Source organism: Empidonax traillii, unplaced genomic scaffold, assembly GCF_003031625.1.
Source record: "Empidonax traillii isolate 1590-97213 ecotype Southwest subspecies unplaced genomic scaffold, ASM303162v1 scaffold26:size2357266, whole genome shotgun sequence".
In the NCBI taxonomy this organism is placed as follows: domain Eukaryota; kingdom Metazoa; phylum Chordata; class Aves; order Passeriformes; family Tyrannidae; genus Empidonax; species Empidonax traillii.
Window position 1 is genome coordinate 158,826 of NW_020955219.1, and position 22,308 is coordinate 181,133.

General features: G+C 47.9%; 1 protein-coding gene across 4 annotated transcripts in view; it reads left to right on the forward strand.

The window, feature by feature from the left end:
• CNTFR (ciliary neurotrophic factor receptor) overlaps positions 1 to 22,308 on the forward strand; it is a 201,870-nt gene that overhangs the window by 83,843 nt on the left and 95,719 nt on the right. For 3 of the 4 annotated variants that reach the window (XM_027906233.1, XM_027906241.1, XM_027906225.1), the window contains one exon: positions 13,172 to 13,265. The exons of the other annotated variant lie outside the window; for it this stretch is intronic. In XM_027906233.1, coding sequence (XP_027762034.1) covers positions 13,172 to 13,265 — 94 coding nt within the window. The remainder of the gene's footprint in view (positions 1 to 13,171; positions 13,266 to 22,308) is intronic. 4 annotated transcript variants of the gene reach the window in all.

Here is a 22,308-nt window from a genome sequence, read left to right on the forward strand (position 1 = left end):
AAATACACAGGCTATCTGTCTGAACAAAAGTTCAAATGCTGTGCAGTTCACTGGTTCGGAGCAAATGTCAAAGAGGCAGGACTGGGTTGTCACCACTAAACAAACCTCTGTCCCATTTTTTTTTTGCTCTTTCCACAAAATCGTGCATGAATTTGGTCTGATCAGCCCATTTCTATTTATGGGGTGAAAAACCAGTGTGGAGCAGAGCTGTGGGGTTTTTTTGCTGTGTTTGGGGTTGTGAGGATGTTGAAGGGAGGAACAATGCCATAATTGCTGTAAACCCCTTCCCTTTCCGAAAAGCTGTTCAGAGAAGAGACTACGACCTTTCCTGCAAAGCATCATTGGCATGAGATGCTGACTTGGTGCCTTTTCCCAAGGACCTTGGAAGAAGATGGAGGTTGCCTGACATGCTCCCTTATACTGGAGCACAACCAACATTTTCTCCGTCACTGCTGTGGATGCTTTTCTCACTTTTCCTAAACAATACCCCAGAATGGGGGCTCTAGAGCCACTACCTGCGGAAGCGGGACAAACTCGCAGTGTGTCTTATTGGTTTTAATATGTCTGAAAAAAACCCAAACAAACCAGTTGTTTGCCCACAGGGATGTCACCAGGAGATGTCTTGGGGGGTAATGTTTAACTCCTGTCCTGACCTGATGCCTTTTCCCTTTGCTGTAGCTCCACGGGCAGGGAGAGGGGTTTTCCCCAATGACACTTGTGGCTGAATGGTGAGATGATATTTTGGTAGGGGCTCTCTGTGTGCAGCTCTCCATGTCAGCATGGATGTATTTGAAGGCTCAAGACTAAGTATCATCTCCAGATACCCATTGGTGCTGATAGGCATGGCTAGGCAAATCCTCCCCCTTCTCCATCTGGTCCAGTTCATCGACAAGCCAGTGGAGGGAAAGAATCCTCTTCAGCTATTAACCCCTCATGGGAAGGCTTTGTGGGATGGAGATAGCAGCCTGGCGTGGGAGACGGGAGACCTTTCTCCCTGACACCTGCATATGGTGCGACTTCGGCACGGCCTCTCACGTCCGGTGTTTTTTGTGTCTTTTCCGAGGCGTTTTGTGTTTGCTCCTTGGCCAATGCTGGGAGGACTGGATTGGAAAGGAAAGGGATTTTCATACTTCATCTTTTTCTCGCCGGGGCCTGAAACGTGAGCGCCTCCGAGGTGTTGCTGAATGAGGTGGTAATGTGTTCATCAGCTGGGAAATCACCGGACCTCAGAAAACAGGGAGGGGAAAGATGGAGAGACATGCAAGGATTTGTGTCTGCCCATCTGCCCCTGGGCAACTGTGGTTTTAGGATGCAGCTGTTGGACGTGGGGAGGACAGTGTTGAGGAGCATCCCAGTGGTGTTGGGAAAGGTAGGGGCTCTACTTCAGTTACCTCACTGTGAGCAGCAGCTGCCCTGAAGAGCCACATGGACCTGGTGTTCCTAATGATGTGCTGGAAGCGGTGCTCCTCATCAAGGGTTGAGTGAGACACAAGAGGAGAGAGAGCCCAACTCAATAAATGCCTGAATATGCCTAAGAGGTGCCCATGAGAGCCTGCCTGCTGCAGGGCATGGGTTGGCTCTTGCCTCTGCCCATCCAGGAGCACTTTGCCATGGGGAGCAGGTTGCATTTTTCTCTCCAAATACAGGTCTCGTCCATTAGACCTCGTGCTGACTGTGTTGGTGTTTCCCTTGACCTTGGTGCCCTTTTACCTACATGACCCTTCCTTCACCCGCCCATCAAAGCATTTAATTTGAGTTCTCAACTCACCCTGATCATGGGTCCACGGGATGCTTGGATGTGGCATAGCCCAAGACCTGGCTGCGCACCAGGTGCTATGTGTGTAAATAAAGTAGCTTGAAGTCTCCCTTTTGGTTTTGTGGACTGTCCTACCCCTGCCATATTCAAGGAACATTTGTCAGCTCCCTTCTGTTGCTCCTGCACCTCCTTTCTCTTCCTGTTTATCCGCCTCCTTTGTAAATTAAAGTCTCAAGCTCTACTCTTTCTCTACATCTCATTGCTTTTATTGCCCATGTCTGAACAGATACTCTTTTCCTCTGACTTTTCTTTATGCAGGATATCCAGGATAAATCCAAACATTACGGGTCAGGGCATATTGTTTATTTACAACATCACATATTTTATAATCCTGGGTCTTTAAATATCACCTCATATTTTGTTTGCCATTTTAGCTGTGGCCACAGAACAAAGGCTGACATCACTTTGCTGGCTGTTTTCAGCTAATTTAGGCTTCAGCAATGTGTGTGATTAGTTCAAAATCTCCCTTTCAGCATGCGGTGCATTGCATTTATCATCATGCCGTGCTTCCTTACTGCCTGGCACTGCCGTTCACTTTGATGGTCTCCCCTATCCATCATATTCTTGATTAGCCTAAATAATATTATCATCTGCCAGTTTTTCCTCCTCGCTGCTCAGCCCCTCTTCAAAGCATTAATAAACAGATTATATGCTAAGGCTCGTCCAAAACAAAGGGGCACAGAGAGTTGGCAGTGCCGCTCTTGGTCCAAGCTGCTTTCGCTGCTTAGTAAATTCAGGGGCTGAGATGCTGAAGAAGGTGATAGCAAAAGGAGGCAGAAAAAACTCCTGTGGTTTTGGTAGAATTAAAAGTGTTTCTGTTTTCTGTCACGCCCACAACTCTGCCCCGTTCACTTTATGAATGGTTAATGCCAGTCTGAGCAACTAAATGTGCTCTTAGTGTTACTACTTCGAAACGCAACCATTCTGCATTCAAATGTCAAGGGCCTTTTTAGGGTAATACTTAGGACTTTGGTTTCATGGGAATAGCGTAGTTTAATATGAAAAAAGTGTAAAGTATTATTGATGTGTGATATGGTAAGATTATGGATGCGGACATATGCTTGCAGTTAGATCAATAAACATTATTAATGTGTAAAGATATCATTTTTATGTTTCTTTTTTTTCCAAAGAGTTTTGTGGTTAGTTTGTATTTTAAGCTTATTGATGAAAGAGTAGTATTTATTTTTAAAAGTCAATGATTCAAATCAGGGCAATTTTTTTAATGGGCTGAAACTTGTAAGCAGCGTAATAAATTTTCTTTATCATTTACAGAAGTATTTCTCTTCTTATTTGAGATGAATGTGGCAGTCTTCAGGCCAGTGGCTCTGGTTTTCTGGAGGTGCTGAGCTGGCCTCTTCAAGGTGAAAGCAACTTGCAAATAAAATGCCTTTGAAATTTGCATTATTTGGGAAAGGAAGCAAGAGAAGACTGATCACAGCCGTGTTCACAATTTTCCTATGTGTTGCCCAAATTGAAACAAATGTAATTCTTAAAGAACATGGGAAATGTGGCAGAAATAGCACGTCTGCTCTGGTTTGTAGCCTTACGGCTTCTTGGAAGCAGCTGCTGCTCTGGCGGCTGCAAGAGCGTTAGCAGACCTGCGCTTCACAAAGGTCCCTTCCCATCTGCAATCAGGATGGGTGTTTTGTTTGTGCAGTATGCCCTGGCAGTGACTTCTGATGTTTTTTTTTGTCTGAATGAAAACACCATGAGGGTTGTGTCTTGTACTTGCTTTAACCAACTGTTCGATGGTTGAATTGAGCAGCCCTGCAGTTGCTGTGCTGGGTGGAGGAGCAGCCTGTTGCTCCCTTTTCACTTCCCTCATTTATTTTGTTTGTTTTGCTTAGAAATTCACTATGGAGAGGTTGGGAAGTGCACTGCAGCTTTCCTGCTCCCAAAAAACTCTATATAACCTGCTTTGAAATACTGGCTGGGAAACGAGAGGAGGGCTGTGTGGGTCCTGTGCCCCCTTCTGCTGGCTCCAGCTTTCTTCTTGGCTCAGGCAAACCGTGCTTTTCATAACCCTGAGCAAGAGCTGCTTAGAAATGGGAGAGGGACTTGGTTGGCTTTATTTATTTCTTTGCACCAGTAGGACCAAATTTCTGCCCTGACTCTGAGTTCAGTTTGAGTCCCTGCTCACCACACTCCCACTGCACTCTGGAACCGTTGGGACTACTGTTTCTCCAAAACTTCCATTTCCCCTTTTAGAGGATGGTGGTAACTCTCTTCTGCTCCTATTTTGCTCAGTAAATAGGGTGAAAATAGATGAGGTCATTGGTGTCTATACAGGCAGATTTGGCCTCCATTTTCTGTTTACTAGGACTGCATTAGTTATGAATAATGGCGCGTCAAACTACTCGCTCCAAGCAATTTATTCATGGGATTTGGCCCCGCTTGCTGTCTGAGAGTTGCCTGCCAACAGGATCTGATTTTTAAAATACACTTACAAACATGCAGCCGTTTGCCCGATCTGTTTGCAAACATATCTGGGCCTCTGGGTGCTGAGCAGCTGCTCAGCCGTGCTCTCGGTGTGGCACAGCTGGGCTCCAAAAATCACATCCTGGTGTTTCAGTCCATGGATGGGCAGTGGCCATGTCCTTTGAAGCAATTAAAAGAGATGGAAGACAGTAAGTCATGGGTGATTTTTAAAAAGTCTTCCTTCTCTTTTTGCCTCAGGCAACGTCATTATGTGAAGCTGGCGGCACACACGCAATCCCAAGCCTTTGAGACAGGATTCCCTCCCTGACCCAGGAGAGACGGCAGCAATTTCTAGCTCGTTTCTTGCTGTCTGGCAAATTTTACATTTAATTTTTTGCTCTGTCACATCCCCACGGAATATCCCTTGATTTATGTAGTGTCCGAGTCCAAAACAAATGCTCTTGCTGGATACCTGTATTCTCTCCAAGAAAGGGTCCTGCTTCCCAAACTTGGATTAAAAAGCCAAAACCGAAAAGAAACCCCCACTTGCTGTGGTGTTGGTGGAGAAGCGATAAAATAGCCCACGTGTGATGTGAGGCAACCACAGCTCAGCCCTGTCCTCCTGCTGCTGGTGCAACTTGCACTGTGCACCACTCTTTTCCCAGGTATTGCTCGTTTGATTGATTGCTTAATTTGCGCGCTTGTGTGATAGCGACTGTCGTGCAAGGGCTCTTTTGTCATGCTGGACTGGAGGGTTTTATTCTTGGGAGACAGTTTAGGCTCTGAGATGCTTCCCGAGAATGCCTGGGCTGTTGTTCCCATGGGCCATATTTGGAAATCCCAACCGTTTCTGCTTGGCCAAAAGCACCAGTTGATTTTAAGGGACGTTTTGTTTGTGTTATTGTGCAAGTTTCTGGCCCCTGATGGCCTTGAAAGGAAAAAAAAATTCCCAGCTCACAAGACATTTGTACTAATTAAACGGTGGGGAATTCGCTTCTCTTCTCCACAGGTTTGGTTTTTAGGCTTCTCTCAGGCTTTTTGTTCATATTTCCACAAACCTCATCAACATGGGTAGTGGATGTCACACAAAGTTGGGCAGTTTTTTCCTCTTGAGTTTGGGGGGATGCAGACTGAAGATTAGAAGATTAAGAATGTATTCCCTCCACCCATTTCCATTGCCTGCAGTTCCATATCCCCTCCCTTGCCTCTTCAGAAAAAAAGGATCCTCAGTTTATTAGGGGGTGATTTATACCGGCAGCCTGTCCTGGGTCCTTTGTGCTGCTGCCTCTCTCCCTAGATATAGAGGGGTTTTGGGAGAACTGCATCCTGGCCAGGACAGCAAGAAGGATGCACACATTCCCCTGGGTACCACACCACAAGTGAAAGTCTTATTTTTTTTATTATTAAATTTTGGAGCCACTGGTGAACTCAGGAATTCCCCTTTGTCCAAGGGCAGTGAAGCAGTCCCTGGAAAACCCCCAACAGACTGGTCTCTGGTAGTTAACCTCTGCTGCCAGTGGAGCAGGCTGTGTGCCTGCCACAGGAGCCCTGCACAAGCTCTCCCCACCCCGGGGGCTTATCCTGCCTGCCCCAGGCTCTGCTCCTACTGAAACCCAGCGGCTTTGTTGAAGGGCAGCTCCAGCTTCCAACAAGGATTGCAATTCACCTAGTGTGGATGGAGAGATCAAGGGGAGCCCAACCATGCACTGTTCCCTCTGAGCCTCTGCGGTTTCATGTCATTAATCTTCTGCGGTCTTGTTTTTGGCTGTAGGGAGATATGAAAGGGATTTTGAAGGGAGGAAGATTACAATCCAGAACCCTCTGGATTGTAACAGATGCCCTGATGTTGCTTGCAGTGTGTGGGACCACAGGGGCAAAGCTCCTGCTCCCTCGAATTTGGAGCTAAGGACTAAATCCCTCAGCCCACATCACGGTAAGGGCCTGTTTCTTGCTCCAGCAAGGTCTCTGATTTAGAGTACAAATTTGTCTCCTTCATCCAAGAGATTCTCCCTGAAGCACCCCTCCTTTGAAGGAATCTGTAGGATTTTTTCTCTCCCCCTCCTGTACAAAATCACACAGTCAACAAAATCTTTTCCAGTGCTAATCCTTGGCTATGCAGGAGGACTCCTCCGGCCCCGCGATAGTAGGGGAGAGACAGATGTTCAGCAGATAATTAGTGCAGTTGTGCAGCGCCTTCCTGCTTGAAGCCTGGATGCCAGAGCCTCCAAGTAAGTTGCTGTGTGTCTGCCTGCATCGCTTTATGCTATGAGACCTCTTTGGAAAACTAGAGCCGACGGGACTTGCTGCTTTAGGAGACACCACCCTCCCTAGAAAAGTCCTCTCTTGCCCCAGTTGCTGGAGCCATTTCTGCTCTGTTATCCACTTAAGCATTGCTGATCATCTCTTAAGTCTTTTTCCTGTGGGCTACCCCTCAGAAAGGGTGCTTTTTTTTTTTCCCTTTTGGAGGTTTTCTGAAGTCAAGGGTTAAATTGTGGGACAGAATCAGCTCCTTCCTCATGAATGTAGCTACACCAAATGCAAAGGGCAGTGATGATTTCAGCACAGAGCGGGGAAACACTAACATTTTCTAGAGGTTTTGTTTCTTAATGGCATTTTTGAGTGGTTTTCAGAAGCAGCCAGAAATGGCATAGCCTGCATTTGATTGACAACCAGGGAAGAGGAGTCCTGACTCCTGTTTGACAAAGGACATAAAGTTGGGTTGCAAATCCTTTGCAGAAACTAGGCTCTGGGGGAACAGGTGGCTTACTTTCGCATTTTCTCGTGGTGGTCTTGAGGTCCATCATGGGCTTAATTGTTTCCTAGTAATTGGATAGTATGAATGTGATGGCATCTTTCAAAAGCCAGGTCATTTGCAGGGCACTAGAGTGCAGCTGGGGGATGTGATGCAAGCCTGTCTTCCTAGTGGGATTCCTATGCTGACATCTAAGTATACCCATAAGGAGAAGCTGGCAGCTACAGTAGTCAGAGGTTAGAAGTGTTAGAAGCACTGGATCCTCTTACATTAGGACAATGAGAGATTGTTGGACTTGGTGATATAAGGGGTCTTTTTGAAACTTAAGGTTCTGCAGTTCTAGGATTTTGTGGCTTACTTCCCCCTTCCTAGGAGTGAGTGGAGGTGGGGAGTTCCAGTTTCCCAGGGCAGCAGCATCACCCCCTGAGAATGAGCACCAGCATCTCTTCCAGTGTCAAGAGAACCTGCCCAGATTTCCTCTATGGCATTCCCCATCTGTCTATCCCTCCTGGCCTTCACTGGATTTCCGACTAGGATGGTTTGCAGTGCTCCTGGTCCCCCTAGTACCCAGTCCCCAGGACAGGTAAGGGCTGCGCCTGTGGCAGCTCTTCATGGGACTGATGAGAACTCATTGCACACACCTGAAGGCATCCTGTCACGGGGAGACCTACACCAGGGCATGCTTCTTCAACATGCTCTCCAGCAAATTTAGTGTCTTCTTTTAAAGCTTGGTTACTTATTCAGGCTCAGAAGCAGTGCTTGCTTTCCTTGTGCTCGTGGGATGGGGATGACCTGAGAGGTGGCTGGCCACGTTTGGCCCCAGCAGCTGGAGCAGTTTGCAGGTCAGCGAGTGGAATACCAAAAGGAGAGCCCAAAAGTGGATTCAAATCCTTCCTCTGTCCTCCTTTGGGCAGCTTTGTACCTTGCTCAATATTCATTCTGTAGCACAAACTGATTGTACACAGCACCCAGTGCTGTAAGATTAATCTTCTGGGATTTTTCTTTGTTCAAAAAAATCCTTTTTCAACAACAACAACAAAAAAGGGTAACTTTTGATGCACATCATTCTTCCCTTCTTGCATATGTTCATTTTTGATTCAAACATACTGTTGAAACCTTTCTTCCTGTGCAAAGCAAAATCCCCTGAAAAAGGGCAGAGCCTGCTTGTATGCATTTATTTTTACCAGATCTTGAAATAATTTGTGACTTAAAAGGAGAGAGGGGGAAAAAAAGTCTGTTCCTGATTGAGACCACTCAGCATTACTGTGATAGAACCAAAAATAATAAGGTAATGAGCAGCTCTAACCTTAGCTTAATTAACACATCGTTAAGATCAAGTGCATGGAGAGGTAGCAGCTCTGTGCCTCTGTGCCTGGCACAATGCTCTTACGGCTGAACTGGGAGGCTTGGCAACCCAAGAAATGTAAAACAATTTATTTCTTATTTAAGTGTTTGTTCTTTAGCCCCAGTGAATAACCTAAATAATTTCTCCAGGGGAGACCTGCGACACACTCATAGCAATTTTGAGGTATGGGTGGGAAGAAATGAGTTTTGTGAGAAAGGGCAGCGTTTGGTGAGAGAAGGTTTGCTCAGAAGTGCAAGCAGGTCCAGATCTGGATCCTCGACTGCTGAGAGCAGTCAGGAAAATGGGAGATGACTGAAAGCTTTTAGTGCCAGAGCTATTTGTTGACGTCCGAGGCAGATCGCTTTCTGATCTCATCTCCCCTTGCGCTGGGCTTGGAACCAGAAGGAGAGGTAAATGGGTCAAGATTCCCAGGGGGGCAGTGAGAAGGGCCAAAAAGCAGGCGTCCACAGGGGGAAAACAGTCGATTTGGCAGGTCTGGAGTTCATTGAGAAGTTATTGCTTTGGAAGGCACAGGAATATCTGTTGGGAGTCATAGAAGAGTTATTGGTGTTGGAAGTTATGATGTAGAATTATGGTGGAGGATATAGAGACCCTTATAGAAGCTCAGCAAACCTGTGAATCCATCTATCTAAGCACCCTCAATTCCCACTGAAATCCTCTTGGAACAATAATAATCATTTAACAAAGGAAATGGTTTTTGACCCAGACAGCTAAATGCATTTCCGCTTAGTGCTTCCCAGCCCTCGCCTGATGCTCAGCCGTGTGTTGAGGTTGCCTGTTACTTTCCCAGACATCAAAGGCTTTGAAGGAAAAAAAAAAAAGAAATTGCAACTTGGGAAAAATTGATTGTTTGCCATGAAAATCTCTCTTTAAAGGAGCAGTCTGAAGAACAATTAGCCAGAGCCATACAAGCAGGTTGCCAAGGAAAACATGGGCATGAGTGAGGATTCCCCTGGGAGAGGTGGGGATGCCCTGCTGGTACAGGAGTGGTTAAGGAGAATGAGGGCATTGCAGAGACCTTAATTGTCTCCTTTAGTCAGGTTTTGTAAGGGCTGGTGTTGGAGGAGGATCTATTTCCAAGCAAGTGCTGGCAGGAGGGAGTGGATGAAACCTGGAGGTTTCCTCTGCTTTTGGAATGCCAGGTCCTGTCTAATATAACAAAAGCCCAAAGAGCACCACATCCTGGATGGAGGGACTGATCTGGCATTACCCTCTCTTCTTCAGCTGGGGAGCTGGGGCTCTGAAACACAGTTTTTCCTATAACTAAAGGTGATGGTACCCACACACCGCTGCTGCTGGACATCTCTAGCATAGGCACCTGTGTGCACCAGCTAGCCTTCTACAGAGCCCTGTTTGGGTGATGAATATTTAAAGCTAAATGATACTTTTGGGTCATAAAATCTCACTTTCTGCCTGCAAGCTGCAACCTCTCTTCCTTGACAATGGAGAGAAATAAATCCAACCTTGTAAATTGTGTCTGCAGAAGATACTGCAAGCATTTGCGATGGACATGAGTCTGCCTCCAATGCCAGTGGGGCCACATGCAAGCATAGAGTTCATTTTGCCATTGCAAAATCATACCTTTATTTTTGGTGTATTTTGGACAAAAGAATGATCATTCTGAGAAGGGATCAATAGCTCAGCCAAGCGTTCAAGTTATTAACTCACAAACAAACAGTGTCAGGGCTGATGGGAGGAGGAAGAATGTCGATTTTCTGTGCAAATGTTATTGCAAGGAGCCTTCAAGGAGTGTTTTATTTAGCAAATTGGGGCTATTCCCTTGCTGGGAGAAGGGAGAGAGTTGGGAAATCAAATCATGTATCTGGTAAAGTGTCCCAGGGGGGTTGACCTTCTGGCTGAGGGTCAGCCTGAAGGGACCAGATGGGGTAGGATGTCGTGTATGAGAAGGATTCCTCTCTTCTCCTATTCATCTGCCCATTTATCTTTGCTCTCTCCAGTGAAAAAGCTCTCTGCCGAGTCTCCTCTCTCCTCTCCCCTTGTTTTTGAGATGTTTCGTTTCACAGGCAAAGAACATGAACCTGTCCTGATTGTTTCCAGAAGGAAAAAAAGAAGGGCTGTTCTGTTACAGCCTTCCTTCATTGGAGGTGGCTAGTGAAAAATGGGGAATCACTTAAGTGCTCATCACTCTTAGGGCTACCCACATGCCAGAGGGCTGTGCCTCATCCTTCTTTGAATCCTCATCCTCCTCCTGCCTACTCTGATGTGCCACTGTTTTACATTGTCTCAGATCATTTCAATCTCACTGCCTTGTGCCCATAATAGAGTGGCAGAGGGCTAGAGGGCCGGGCTGGCAGCTGGGGCTGTCCCAGTTCTTAGCAGATCCAGGCATGCATTAAAATCTTTGAAATGCCAGCCCTTTCCCCCTGTTATTTCCAGTGTCAGCAGTGACTCAGTATGTAAAAAGTATTACCAAGGTTGGAGCGTATGCTTTGAAATCTCAGCTGCCACAGAGGAGGTGGTTTTGCAACACATAAAATGCAGTTGGTGTCTTGCCACATCCCAAACTTGCAATGTACCGTGCAATGTGCTCCCTCGCCTGATGTTTAGGAAGTAGATGGGGAAAATCTCAATTTCATTTGCCTTCACTCAGGTTTGTCCTGCTGCTAAAACCAGAAGGGGTGAGGTAGGTTTCCTTTAATGTTTTGGTGTGGATCTCTCTTGTTGAAGTTTTTGCAGCCGGTGTGTGCTGAACCTTTATCCTGCAAGGGTGTTGCTGTGACGCCAAAGAGCACTGTGAGGGCAACAGAGAGGAAACTCCAGGGCTGCCTGCTCAGCAGGTTAATGTGTTGCCTGACAAGCTTCCAAAACCTGGTGTTAGTGTCAGGGAGTGCATGCCTGTGGCTGCCTGTGCCAACCCCTCTGCCCTTCTGTGCATGGGAAGTTGGGTCCTGATTTTGGGGAGGCAGTGCACTGCTCTGACCCAACATGGGTGCAAGGAAGGGCTCCTGCCCACCTAAGCCTCTCACTGAGCTCCACCAAAACCACCCTGCTCTCCTTTCTGCTGGTAAAACCTTATGGGTAGCAGCTCCCCAGGAAAACAGAGCCTGAGATTTCTAGAGAGCATGCAGCCACTTCGCCTTTACAAGCCTGTAAAAGCGGAGTGGAAAAGCACCTTTCTACTGCCATGCAATTAAGGCAAATTGGGGTGAGTTAGTTAGCCCAGCCCTGCAAGGTCTCGCTCTTTTGATGCCTCTATTTCTGTAATCCTGCGTGGGGGTCTGTGACTGCATTGGGCAAACCCCTGCTCACGGTGGTGCAGGACAGCCTGGGAGTTTTGTTCCCCCCCAAAAGCAGCCAGCTTGGGTTTGGGATTCAAGGTTGTACAGTGCTAATGCTGTGCGGGTGAGTGAGGCAGAGGGGCCCAGTGTTCCTGGACTCAACCATTGTTCCTCTGCTTGCTGAATCACATCTCTTAAGCTGGATTTTTAGGTCCTGATGATCCCAGTTGCTGGAAGCAACAGATGTCATGCTGAACCTACTTGGCTGCACCATCATTCCTTTATATACCCCTTGCTCACACATCTGCACATCTCAGGCATGTTCCCGTGAGCACTGCATTGTCTTACCTGCTGATGAAAAGCCTTTTCCTCAATTAGAGGTGGAAAAAATAGTGAGTGATGACATTGGGTTCACGTCCAGTGAACTTCTCCCAGTGCCTGTTTACTGTGCAGCATCATGCTGGGCTCATGAGGAAGCGCATGAGGTGGGTGATGCCTTGCTGAGCAGCAGCTGTATCTCAGAAAGCAGTCGTTTGCAGTTTTGTGTTGCATTTCTCACCACCAAAAGCTCTTATTTTCAAGCACAAGTTGGTAGTAACTTGGTCCTGTGCACATCATGCCCTGACTCATACAGCACAAGAGTTCAGGACGGTGGTGGGGACATGGTTTGCAGAGCAGAAGAAGCTGAGTGAGGAGGCAAAACAGCAAAACTTTGCCCTTGGATGAAACAAGAAAATCTGGCCATAAAGTCCAACACTTTTTTCCACATGCAGTAATTCCTAACCAAAAAAAAAAAAAAAAAAAAAAAGAAGAGAAAAGAACAGAATGAACCCTTCATATTTTGCAGAGCTCTGGTCCCAATCAAATAGCTGGACTGGGAGAAGCATTAGAAAATGGGGGAACAATCTCATGTTAGCCCATTGGGAAAGTTAATAGACATTTTCCATCCCAAGTTTGTAGGATTCTGGGCTTTTTGCAATAGCTGTTTCACTTAAACCACAGCTCTGTGCATTGCCTCGCTCAAACTGACGGCTCCTTCCCCTCCAGTGGCCCCACTTGTCTCATTAAAGCTCCCACCTTTCCGCTGCTCAACTGAAAATCAACAAAGGGAAATTTAGGCTGGATATCAGGAACAATTTCCTCAAGTTGACCATGAAAGTGCCTCCAGGGAGCAGCAGCAGAGGGTTTGTTGCTTGCAGTGTTTAATGGGTTTCCCATCTTAGGTGTGAGAGGGAGGGCAGCCTGGGCTTGGAGCAGTCTGGGCAACACTGGGCATCCCTGGCTGTGGGCTGTGTTCTTTCCCTCTTTTTCTGATCATCTCCCTAGGGAGAAGCAGAGCAGGTGTTGCTTCTCCTCCTTCCCCACCGCTCTCACCTCAACACTGCAAGAGGGTCAGTGCGGTGGCTTTCCCCATTAATAAAGCCTGAGATAACTCCCTGCCTGGGACAGTGACCGAGGCATGTTTGACTTGAAACAGCATGTTCTCACTAGCTGTCCAAAAACTGATTTCAGGTGAGAATAACTCCACACATGTGCTGGAAAAAGTAGATGCCTTCGTTCAATGACTCACTTTCTTTCAGCATCTCACTGTCGGCCCTGCATTTGCTAGAAGGGGATTTTGCTCACAGTTTTGCTGTCCCAGGTTGGATTGGCTTGGCTCTTCCCCATGTTGAGGTGAGCCTGTGGCTGTACTTCTGAATATTGCTGCTCTAATGTTTATTGTATGGATGGGAAACTGTTTTTCCAAATGGGGTGTGGTGTCCTGCTCCATGTCCCATCATGGCGAGTGCATAGAGCACCATTTCTGCTGAGTTCTGGCACTAACATATTGCACCTTCTCTGCAGTCCCTAAGGGACTGCCACTAGAGAGGCTCCCACATTATTCCTTTTCTGGGGAGGCTCGTTGTGGCATGCCACTGAGTTGGAATTTAATTTCATACTGGATTTTAAAGTAATTATTTAGATTTGAAATGCAATGTCTCATGTCAATTCTCCTTGACCAAAAGAAGTGGTCAGGGAGGATGGAGGAGCTGCTGCTTTTCTGAGGTCAGTCAGTTTCAATGGAGCAAACCACGTTTTCCTGAGTGGAATGCTTGCTGCAAAATTACCATGGAGGATGCTTTGGGACGCAAGAGTCCTGGGAAGCAGCAAGCATAGGCAGGGCTGACCAGTCATTTATGGCTGGCAGTGCAGGCAGGAAGTGCTCACAGAGGAGCAGCTCTGAAGCAAACATCCTGCAGAGATAAGCTGAGGGGTCAGCTTGCAACTCAGACAGTGTAAGATATGGGAAGAAGAGTCAATGAGGAAGACACAAAGCCCTAAGGAGAATTACACCCTCACCTAGGCTCCTTCAGCATGTGGGAGGACTTCTTGGAGATCAGTGGTGTTGAGGAAAAGAATACCTAAGTATCTCACAAAGACATTCAGTCTTACCTTGGATCACTTTTAGCCTGGAAGCCTGGAACGTGGAAAAAGGCAAAGAATGGCCTCATAGTTTAGCATCCCATCATATAGCTGCTGTTGCAAAATCTTCAAAGGGAGAAGAAACTACTCATTAGCAGTATGAGAGAGAGACCAGTGCTTTCACAGTCCACGTTCCTCATGCTGCCATGCAAGTATCTTATGGCTGCCCATGGGCATTCCCCTTGCAGTGACCTTGTGAGGCCATACACACGACAGGGAGAGGAATCCCAGGGTTTCTGGGGACCACCATTTCAGGGTGTTGGCAGGTAGTATCCCACAGTGATTTTTCTGGGTCACATGTCCTTCCTTTCCCACCCTCCCTCCACAGCTGGTGTTGAATGAATGCAGAGGAGGACATTTAATCCTTTCTTTGAGTCATTTCATAACCTAAGGCTAAAGGCTACAGATGAGCACGGCCTGTGGGGGACAGGGAACAGTTGAAGGTCCTGGTCAGCGTGACAGGCGATGGTGTCAGTGCAGCAGCTGCCAGGCTGTTTTAAAGCAGAACCCTCTCTAGATAGCTTTTAAAAATGTACGTGATATCTCACAAAAACATGGTCGGGGTGTGGATTCCAGCTGTGCACTTCAGAGATTTCCGATCTTTTGTTTCCCGTGCATGAACCCAACGCACTAATCTGCAATTTGGGGTCTGACTCTGCTCTTTGCTCCAGCCAGCGGAGCTGTGCCGGGAAGTGGGACGCCACGTGTGACCCGCGAGGGCTCAGCAGAGAGCAAGCCAGGAGCAGCGAGGGGGAAGGGGAGCAGGTTGGGCTTGATTTCTGTGGCTCAGTCTGCAAAATGCTGTCCTGCCGTGCAGGGCGTTGCTGGGAGATGGGACATCTCCTTGGATGCTCTTCTAAAGACCAGGGATCCTTGCAGCCATCTCCTGCCCTCACAGAAGTGTCTGGGCTCTCCTGGGCTGCACCCACATCCTAGCTCTCTAAGGAGGCCTTTCTTGGAGTCCTGCCCTTGCTACAAAGATGCATGCTGAATCTGCAGACTTTGGGCAGCATCCCATGAGGGTATAGCTGCTGCTAGTATGAGTGCAAGCAGGCTCTGAGTAGGGGCAGAGGTGGTGCAGAGCCCATTTTACTCATGCATCACAGTACCAGCATGATGTGGGTACATTTCTCCAGGCCTTTGCTCTATTAGCATTGTTCTTAGTACCCCCAAGATGGGGCCTGGGTGCCTGTGCCCTCCTGGGCCCAGGGGCTGCTGCTGCGTTCCCGTGGCATCTCTAGGGGAGACTCAAGAAAAAGGATGAAGACATGCAGCCCACCACAGGAGCCACCACTGGCAGGAGCCAGGTCAGGAAGTTCAAAGCAGTCTGGAGGCAGGGTGGACCAGCCGTGCAGGCAGTTGGGTACACAGGTCTGAATAAGTTCTTTGGAAGAAGAAGCCAAGGCCGTATAGCAGGGCTGCTCCTGTAGCATGCTGTGGACTGGGAGTGATTCCCTTTGGGGAGCCCAGACTCAGCCCTGCACCCCTTCCCTGAACTTTATTAATCTCATCCCTGACTTCAGCAAAGTGAGGGTTTCCCTTGTGCTGGTTGTCACGAATGCTTGTCTTGCGATGGAAGTGACATTTGTTTTCTGCAATGACGACATTCTGCCCTCCCAGAGCCAGCTGAATTCTTGCTAATCCTCCCTTGCCTCGATTCACACATTTTTTCTTCGTTCTGCTCCTAGACCACAGCGCTTCGCTAAGCATCACAGTCAGCAGCAGGTAATTTAAGCACACATCTGCTTGCAATCTGGGAGAAAGGAGAGAGGCAGTTTGTCTTTGTTAGAAGCCTAGCAGTCATGGCTCTTTGCTTACCTGATGGCACTAAGTCTTTTTTTGTGGCTCTGTGGGGGCCAGGTGGGAACCAGGAGTCAGATAGCATGGGGACAAGGTGCCCGGCTTTGATCCCTTGCCCAGGGATATCGTTGGAAACATTTAGCCAGGGTAGATGTGCTGCATGACCCAACCTGAGTGCTGGTATCTGCTGAGTTTGGCTTCCTCATCTCTTTTCCTGTAGGTCTCCTTCTCATGGTCTGCTGGACTTCCAGCCTTCTCCGGTGAAGGCTCACTGTCCTGCTGGCCTATGGCACCCAAGTCTGATAGACAGAGAAAACCACTGGAACTGGGGTCCAGGCCCTTGCCCTCATTTCAGAAAAGCTCTGGGGTTTTGGTTCAGTCCCTACAGATGAGGCAAGGAACACAGGATGAGCAGGAGGAGGTTGGAGCTATTGCTAGGGATGCATGGGGGTGGGATTAAATAGCACAAGCCTGTAGGAAACAAAGGCTTCTCCTTTCAGTGCTTCAGGGCAAACTTATTTCAGCAGATCCTCTTTTTGAGGAGCAAATCCTCGTCTCCTATTGCTATTCCCTCCCTTGGGTTTCCTCTTAACACACCAAACTGCTTGGTTTATTTTTGGAGCTGCTCACTCCCCACCAGCAGCACAGACATGCCAGGGCATTCACGAAAGGCTGAAGGTGTGGAAATCAGGAGATACTGCCGATTTTCCTGGGAAAATAAGGACACATCCCTATGTTTTCCCAAGAATCCATAGGAGTAGAGTAGTGTCTAGTGGTCCCTCTGCCACCATGAGAGACTGGGCCTGTGGAAGGATGCTGCGGCCCTGAAACATTCTGTACTCACCCCTTGCAGACCTCTCGTTTCCTGTTCCAATCCCTGTGACTAGTTTTTAAATGTATCGGAGCCTTTCTTCATGTTTTGCTAAGTTTAGACTGCTTGCCTCTTCTCTCAGTGTCCCAAAACAGCTGCTGAATGGAAGGCAATCTTTTTCTGATATTCAATACCATAAGCAGGAGTGATTTGAAAATGTGTTGATTCCTTAGACTGTGGGAAAAAGACCTGTACTGCTGGCAAAACTGGCCTGAAAAGTAATGTGGGTTTTTCCAGGGTGGTTTTTTTTTTTTCTTTTTTCAATGGGTTCATGGAAAAACAACTCATATTTCTTCATTGCTTTGAATTTTCCCTGGAGGATATGTAGGGGGCTGACGTCTTGTATTTCTACACTTGCTTGCAGAGATGGCAAAATACAGTAGATTCACACAAAAGCCTCAGATTTGGCAGCACTGGAAAAAGGGGATCTTTGTAATGCCCTGAAGTGTCATTCTTACAGCCCACAAAAGCCAGACATCCCAAGAGGATGCCAAAATTAGCTGAGCTCACAGCCACATCAGTGGAGTGAAGTGGCTGTCCCTCAGCTGGTGCCAGAGGAGCTGTGCTCCCCAACCCTTGCTTTGACACAGATGTTTTGTGTCACACTCAGGTCCACTGGGAGCAGTGCTGGGGCTTTCCACATCCTGCACCTCCAGGGCATCCACAAGGGAATTGCTCCTACTATCAGGTTAGGCCCTGCTGGCCGAGTGTGGGGTGAGGCGTTTATACCCAGGCTTGGTCCAGATGCTGCACTGCCGGCTCTGCGTGGGATTTCCCCTGTCCAGCCAGCAGCCTCAGGTCCTCGAAAGATTGCGTGTTTGAGATATGTGTAATATTAGTCCACGTCAAGCCTATGGTTTTCAGCACTGCTGGCTTGGGCTTTTGCAGACTGGCTTGCTGTCACTCAGCCATGGGCTGTCTAGGTTAGCTTAATGAGGAAGCCAGACTAAGATGAAATAATTAATGCAGCTGTAGAGTGGAGATATGGGAGTCTTTGGGGAATAAGGGAGCTGGCGCAAATCTTCCTCCCCAGTCAAAGCACTCCAGATCTTTGTGAAGGTTCGGAAATACTCCATTTCCACTGGGTGCTGAAGGTGGGTTTGTCGTCCTTCCAACCCAGGATGCTCCCAGGAGCTCTTGGAATCAGCTGCGTAGGCACAGGGATCTGGACTGGGTTCAGGGCAGCAGCTGGGCTGGGACTGAGAGCTGGGAGCACTGTGGGGGACCACGGGTGTTTTGGGAGGGTAAAAACTCCATAATAGGAGAGAGGAGAGCAGTGCTGGGCTCTGGAGAGATGCTCTGTGGTTGGTATCCTCTTCTTGGCTCAGGGAGTGGAGAGATGGGCCAGAGACCACTCACTTGGGGCTGGCCCTGCTCCACCAGTATGAACAGGCAGTCTTAAGGGGAGGCACCCACTCCCGCTGTGGCCCTGCTGCTCAGCACGAGGCCAAATTAACGAGGGTTTATTTAGTAAACCCAGTCCAGGATAAAGCTTTTGATTTATAGGCACCCCAATAGTGCTCCAAGGAGGACTTATACAACTTTAACTGCATTTTCTCAGCATCACACCAGCCCAATAAAAGAGAGTTCATATGCGCTGCACAAATTCTCACTTCCAATATAAAAAAGGTTTTATGAGACTGGAAGTCTCGCTGGCTCTGCGGGGCCGGGTGTATTGGCGGATACTCCGCATGACAGACCCTTGATTCCTCTTTGAGTTGTCAGACTTCAGTAGCATTTACAGCTATTTAGCTATCAAATTTTATGTGCGGCTCTGAGAGAAATGTGTCTTTTAAATACTGCTCTGTCTCATAAACAGCAGTCTGTTAAACCATGTCAATGGTACAAGCGGTTCGTGAAGCCCTCCGATGCAATTGCCTACGGCTCCTCTCATTACCTGAGCAGCAAAGTGCTGAACAACTCACCAAGTTAATTTCTCGAGGCGGTTGCTTTGGCTGGGGATCGGCTCGCCAAGCAAAAGCTGGTAATAACCACGCTCTAGCAGCCCAGATTTGGGTCATGTTTTAGCTAGCATCTGTAAAGCCCTGCTTGCTCAGTGCTCTGTTGGACAAGGATCTGGTGTTTGTCATCTGTGCTATGATTATATCAAGAGGCCACCAGCAAGATCCCATCCCTGATTTTCCAACCCAAAACTTGAAAGCTCAGGATCTTCTCCTTTCTGCAGAAAGACCCTTTGGTCTTCTCTTTGGTCCTCCTCTTTGGAGAAGGAGACAGAGGCAGGACATTCCCAGGGTGCTAGCCTTGATCATGACCATAAGAAAATCCCGTTATTGCTCCTTGAAACTTCCCCCTAGGATATCCCTTTCCTGTCACCTTCCCCCTCTGTACTTTTCTCAGCCATGGTGCAGGGGAACAGCGTGTACCACATTGCATCTCCATTCTATTTATTTGGTGACCCAAGATGAGCCTGTCTCCGTTGGATGAGAAACAGAAGCTTGCTCACCCTTTTTGCCGATACTGCAATCACGCCAGCTCCAACTCTTGGGATATAATTTATGGGCTCTGAGCAACGGTCGGAGCTGAGCCAGGCGTGAGCTTTCAGAATCTTCTATTTCCTTCTTTTTTTTTTTTTTTTTTTTTTATTATTATTATTATTTAAGCACAGACTGGTAACTTTGCAAACCTGTGCCACTTGTAAGGTGCAGGCTGTGCAAGGAGCCCAGGCTGTGGGCACCTTCACCCCAAGGCATGGGGTAACGAGCTGCTTGCATGTGTAATTGCCGCCGTGTGCTGCAGACTGGGAGGTTTGCTCTCCCACCGCTGCTGTTTCCGTGTGCAATGAGCCGGGGGACGGCGGGGAAAAATATATATACGTGCATGTGCAGCATGGTTATTTTCAAATATGAAATTGCACCTGCAAAAATAGAAGCCAGGAAGGGACTGGCAAGCGGCTCGGAGCTGGGAGGCGCCATGTGTGCGGAGCAGGGATGGAGACGGCATCTCCGGGTTTCTTTCCCATGCTCGCGCCACCTGATAGTCTTAGCGAACATTACTTTTCCTCCCGCTTGCATTTCAATTAATCATCTGCTTGTCAGCGCTCTTCCCCCCAGCCCCCCTCCCCGCCAAGTCTCGGGGAGCAGTGCGCACACATGCAAGCGCCCATGCACGCAGCCTGCGTGCTGACGGGCTTGGCCGCTCGTTAATCACTTACTGGTGTCGAGTGAGTCGGTCCCCACAGAAGGAAGTCTGGAAAAGGGGAAGACAGCCATCTCCTCGGTCTCCATCGATGGGGATGAGCTGAGCACAGGATGATGGGATCTGGCCCTGGTGCATTGCAGTCCCGTGGTCTCTGTCCGTCTCCATGGTCTGCGTCCCACTCCAGGCAGAGAGTTGTTCAGATTTGTTCAGTCAGACTTTTCTTTCCAATGTGCTCGAAAGGAGCCCTGAGCAGAGCCATTCCCCTTAAAATTTGTGATGGAATTCTTTAAATTTAATTTTTCTTAGCAATGGCATGTTCATCCGTCCTTCCAGGTGAGAAGTGACCTTGGGAGGTCTCTAGTCCAGCCTTCTGCTCCAGGCAGGGTGAATACTGAGTGTGGACTGGTTCAGTTTGCCCATTGGCATTTTGAAAACCTCTAGGTCCCCACAGCCTGTTTGGGTTTGTCTTCCAGCAGGTGACTGTGATCGGAAAATGTCTTCCTTACAGCAAGGCCTGAACCTCTCCTGTTTCAGCTCCTGCCTCTTGTCTCCCATATTTCCACCACAGAGAAAGAGCCTGTTTGCATCATCTCAGTAATCTCTAGCTAGGTGCTGTGCTGTCAGGTTGCTGTTTGATCCCTCCCAAACCATAATTTCTTCAGGCTGCACAAGCCTGTTTTCTCAATTTCACCTCATCCCTATGTGCCTCAGCCTTGTCACCACCCTGATGGCCCTTCATGGACTTGCTAGAGGTCAGCAATGCCCATCTTGTACCAGGACCCAAAAACTGGGCACAATGCTCCAAATGTGGTTTAAGGCCTTTTTTTTTTTTTTTTTTTTTTTTCCTTTTGGTTTTTTTTGTTTTGTTTTGTTTTGTTTTTTTTTCTTTTGTTTTGGTTTGGTTTTTTTTCCATTTAATTTTTTTTTCCATAGTGGATCTTGCAGACCCTGCCTAAGCATATACTTGGCATCAGATTTCCCCTCCATTTGGGAAAGGTTGCCAAAAAATATGAAAATTAATAAAGTATGTGTATGTGTGTGCATGTTAGTGTGCACAGTTATTTAGGCATGATTCCTGTTTGGAAGATTCACTAGATTGTTGGGTTTTTTTATTAATACTTTTCAAGAGTGTGTTTAAGAATGACAATTTGAGCAGTGCACAAAAGTGCTGCTCTGTTACCAGCAGGAGCTGTGCCTTCTGACTGAGCTGTCTTTGACTTCACATCAGTCACAGAGATAGTGGGTTCAGATGGTTTCTTTTCCTACCCCCTCTCGTTGCCCAGGTTTCTCTTAAATAGAGCTCTGAGTTTTCGTTTTCCAAGAAGAAGCTTTTTGGGGGCCAGTCAGGATCTGCTCCAATCAGAATCTGCAGGGGCCGGTGCTGTGAGGTGCTGGAGCTGTAGAGGGCTTGATAGGAATGAGAGGTGCATCCAGACCCAGGGAAAGAGAGCACAAATGCTTTAGGAAGGGGTTAAAGAAGGTAGGCAGGCTACAGGGCAGGAGGCAGAGCACATTATAGGCAGGGTCTCACAGAAAGAGGGAGGCTTAAGGGAAGGAAGGGAGCATTTGCTGTAGGTGAGCATCCCAGTGAAAGGGTGGAGAAGATACTAAGTGTGAAGTTGGCTCCATCTGGAAGAGTTCATTGGCTTGTTGCAGAAAAGTAAGTGCTGCTGAGCCAAAAGCTGAGGGTGAAAGGGAGGGAGCCAGCAGCACTGGTGGGAGATGAGGGACCAAGTGAGCCATGGCAGTCATCTCCTTGCTGGGACAGGCTCTGGTCTGAGGCCACAGTGGAGTATTTTCAGTCTTCCTGAGTTCTGCAGAAGGGCATTAGCTAAAGCGTGTACCTGGCAGCAGGACCAGGATGAGCCACATCCATGTCCTTTGGATGGAGAACTGGGAATTGAACTGAAACTTCTTGCTGTGCCAGGGAGGTAGAAGATGGGCTTGTACTCTCCATCTAGGCAGCATCAGAATGGGCTCAGGCAACCAGAAAGGAACAAAACCAGGGGCAGAAATGTTTCCCCACATTTGTTGCTCATCTGTGGCTCTACCCTGTGGTGAGTGCAGCGAGCTGATGCGTACGAGCAGACCTGACTCTGGCTCAGCTTTTCCTTTGTTCTGCCGTTGACAAATATTCAGGGATTGAAAATGAAATACTGTGCTTTCCTCTTCCAAAGATAAAAAAAAAAAAAAAAAAGAAAAAGGGAAGGGAAGGAGCCCCTCTTGCATGCTGCACCGGCGAACCCTCGTCATCCTGTAGCAGGAGGCCAGCACACATGAATATTCCTGTGCAATATGCGCGAGTGATGAGCCCCATATGCAGGCCTTGGGAGAAATTAAATGTTTTCTACGGCATTTTCCAAAAAGCCTTTCTATCAAAGTGCTCGGTCGGGAGCCAAAAACGCCCCAGCTTTCGCGGCCCCA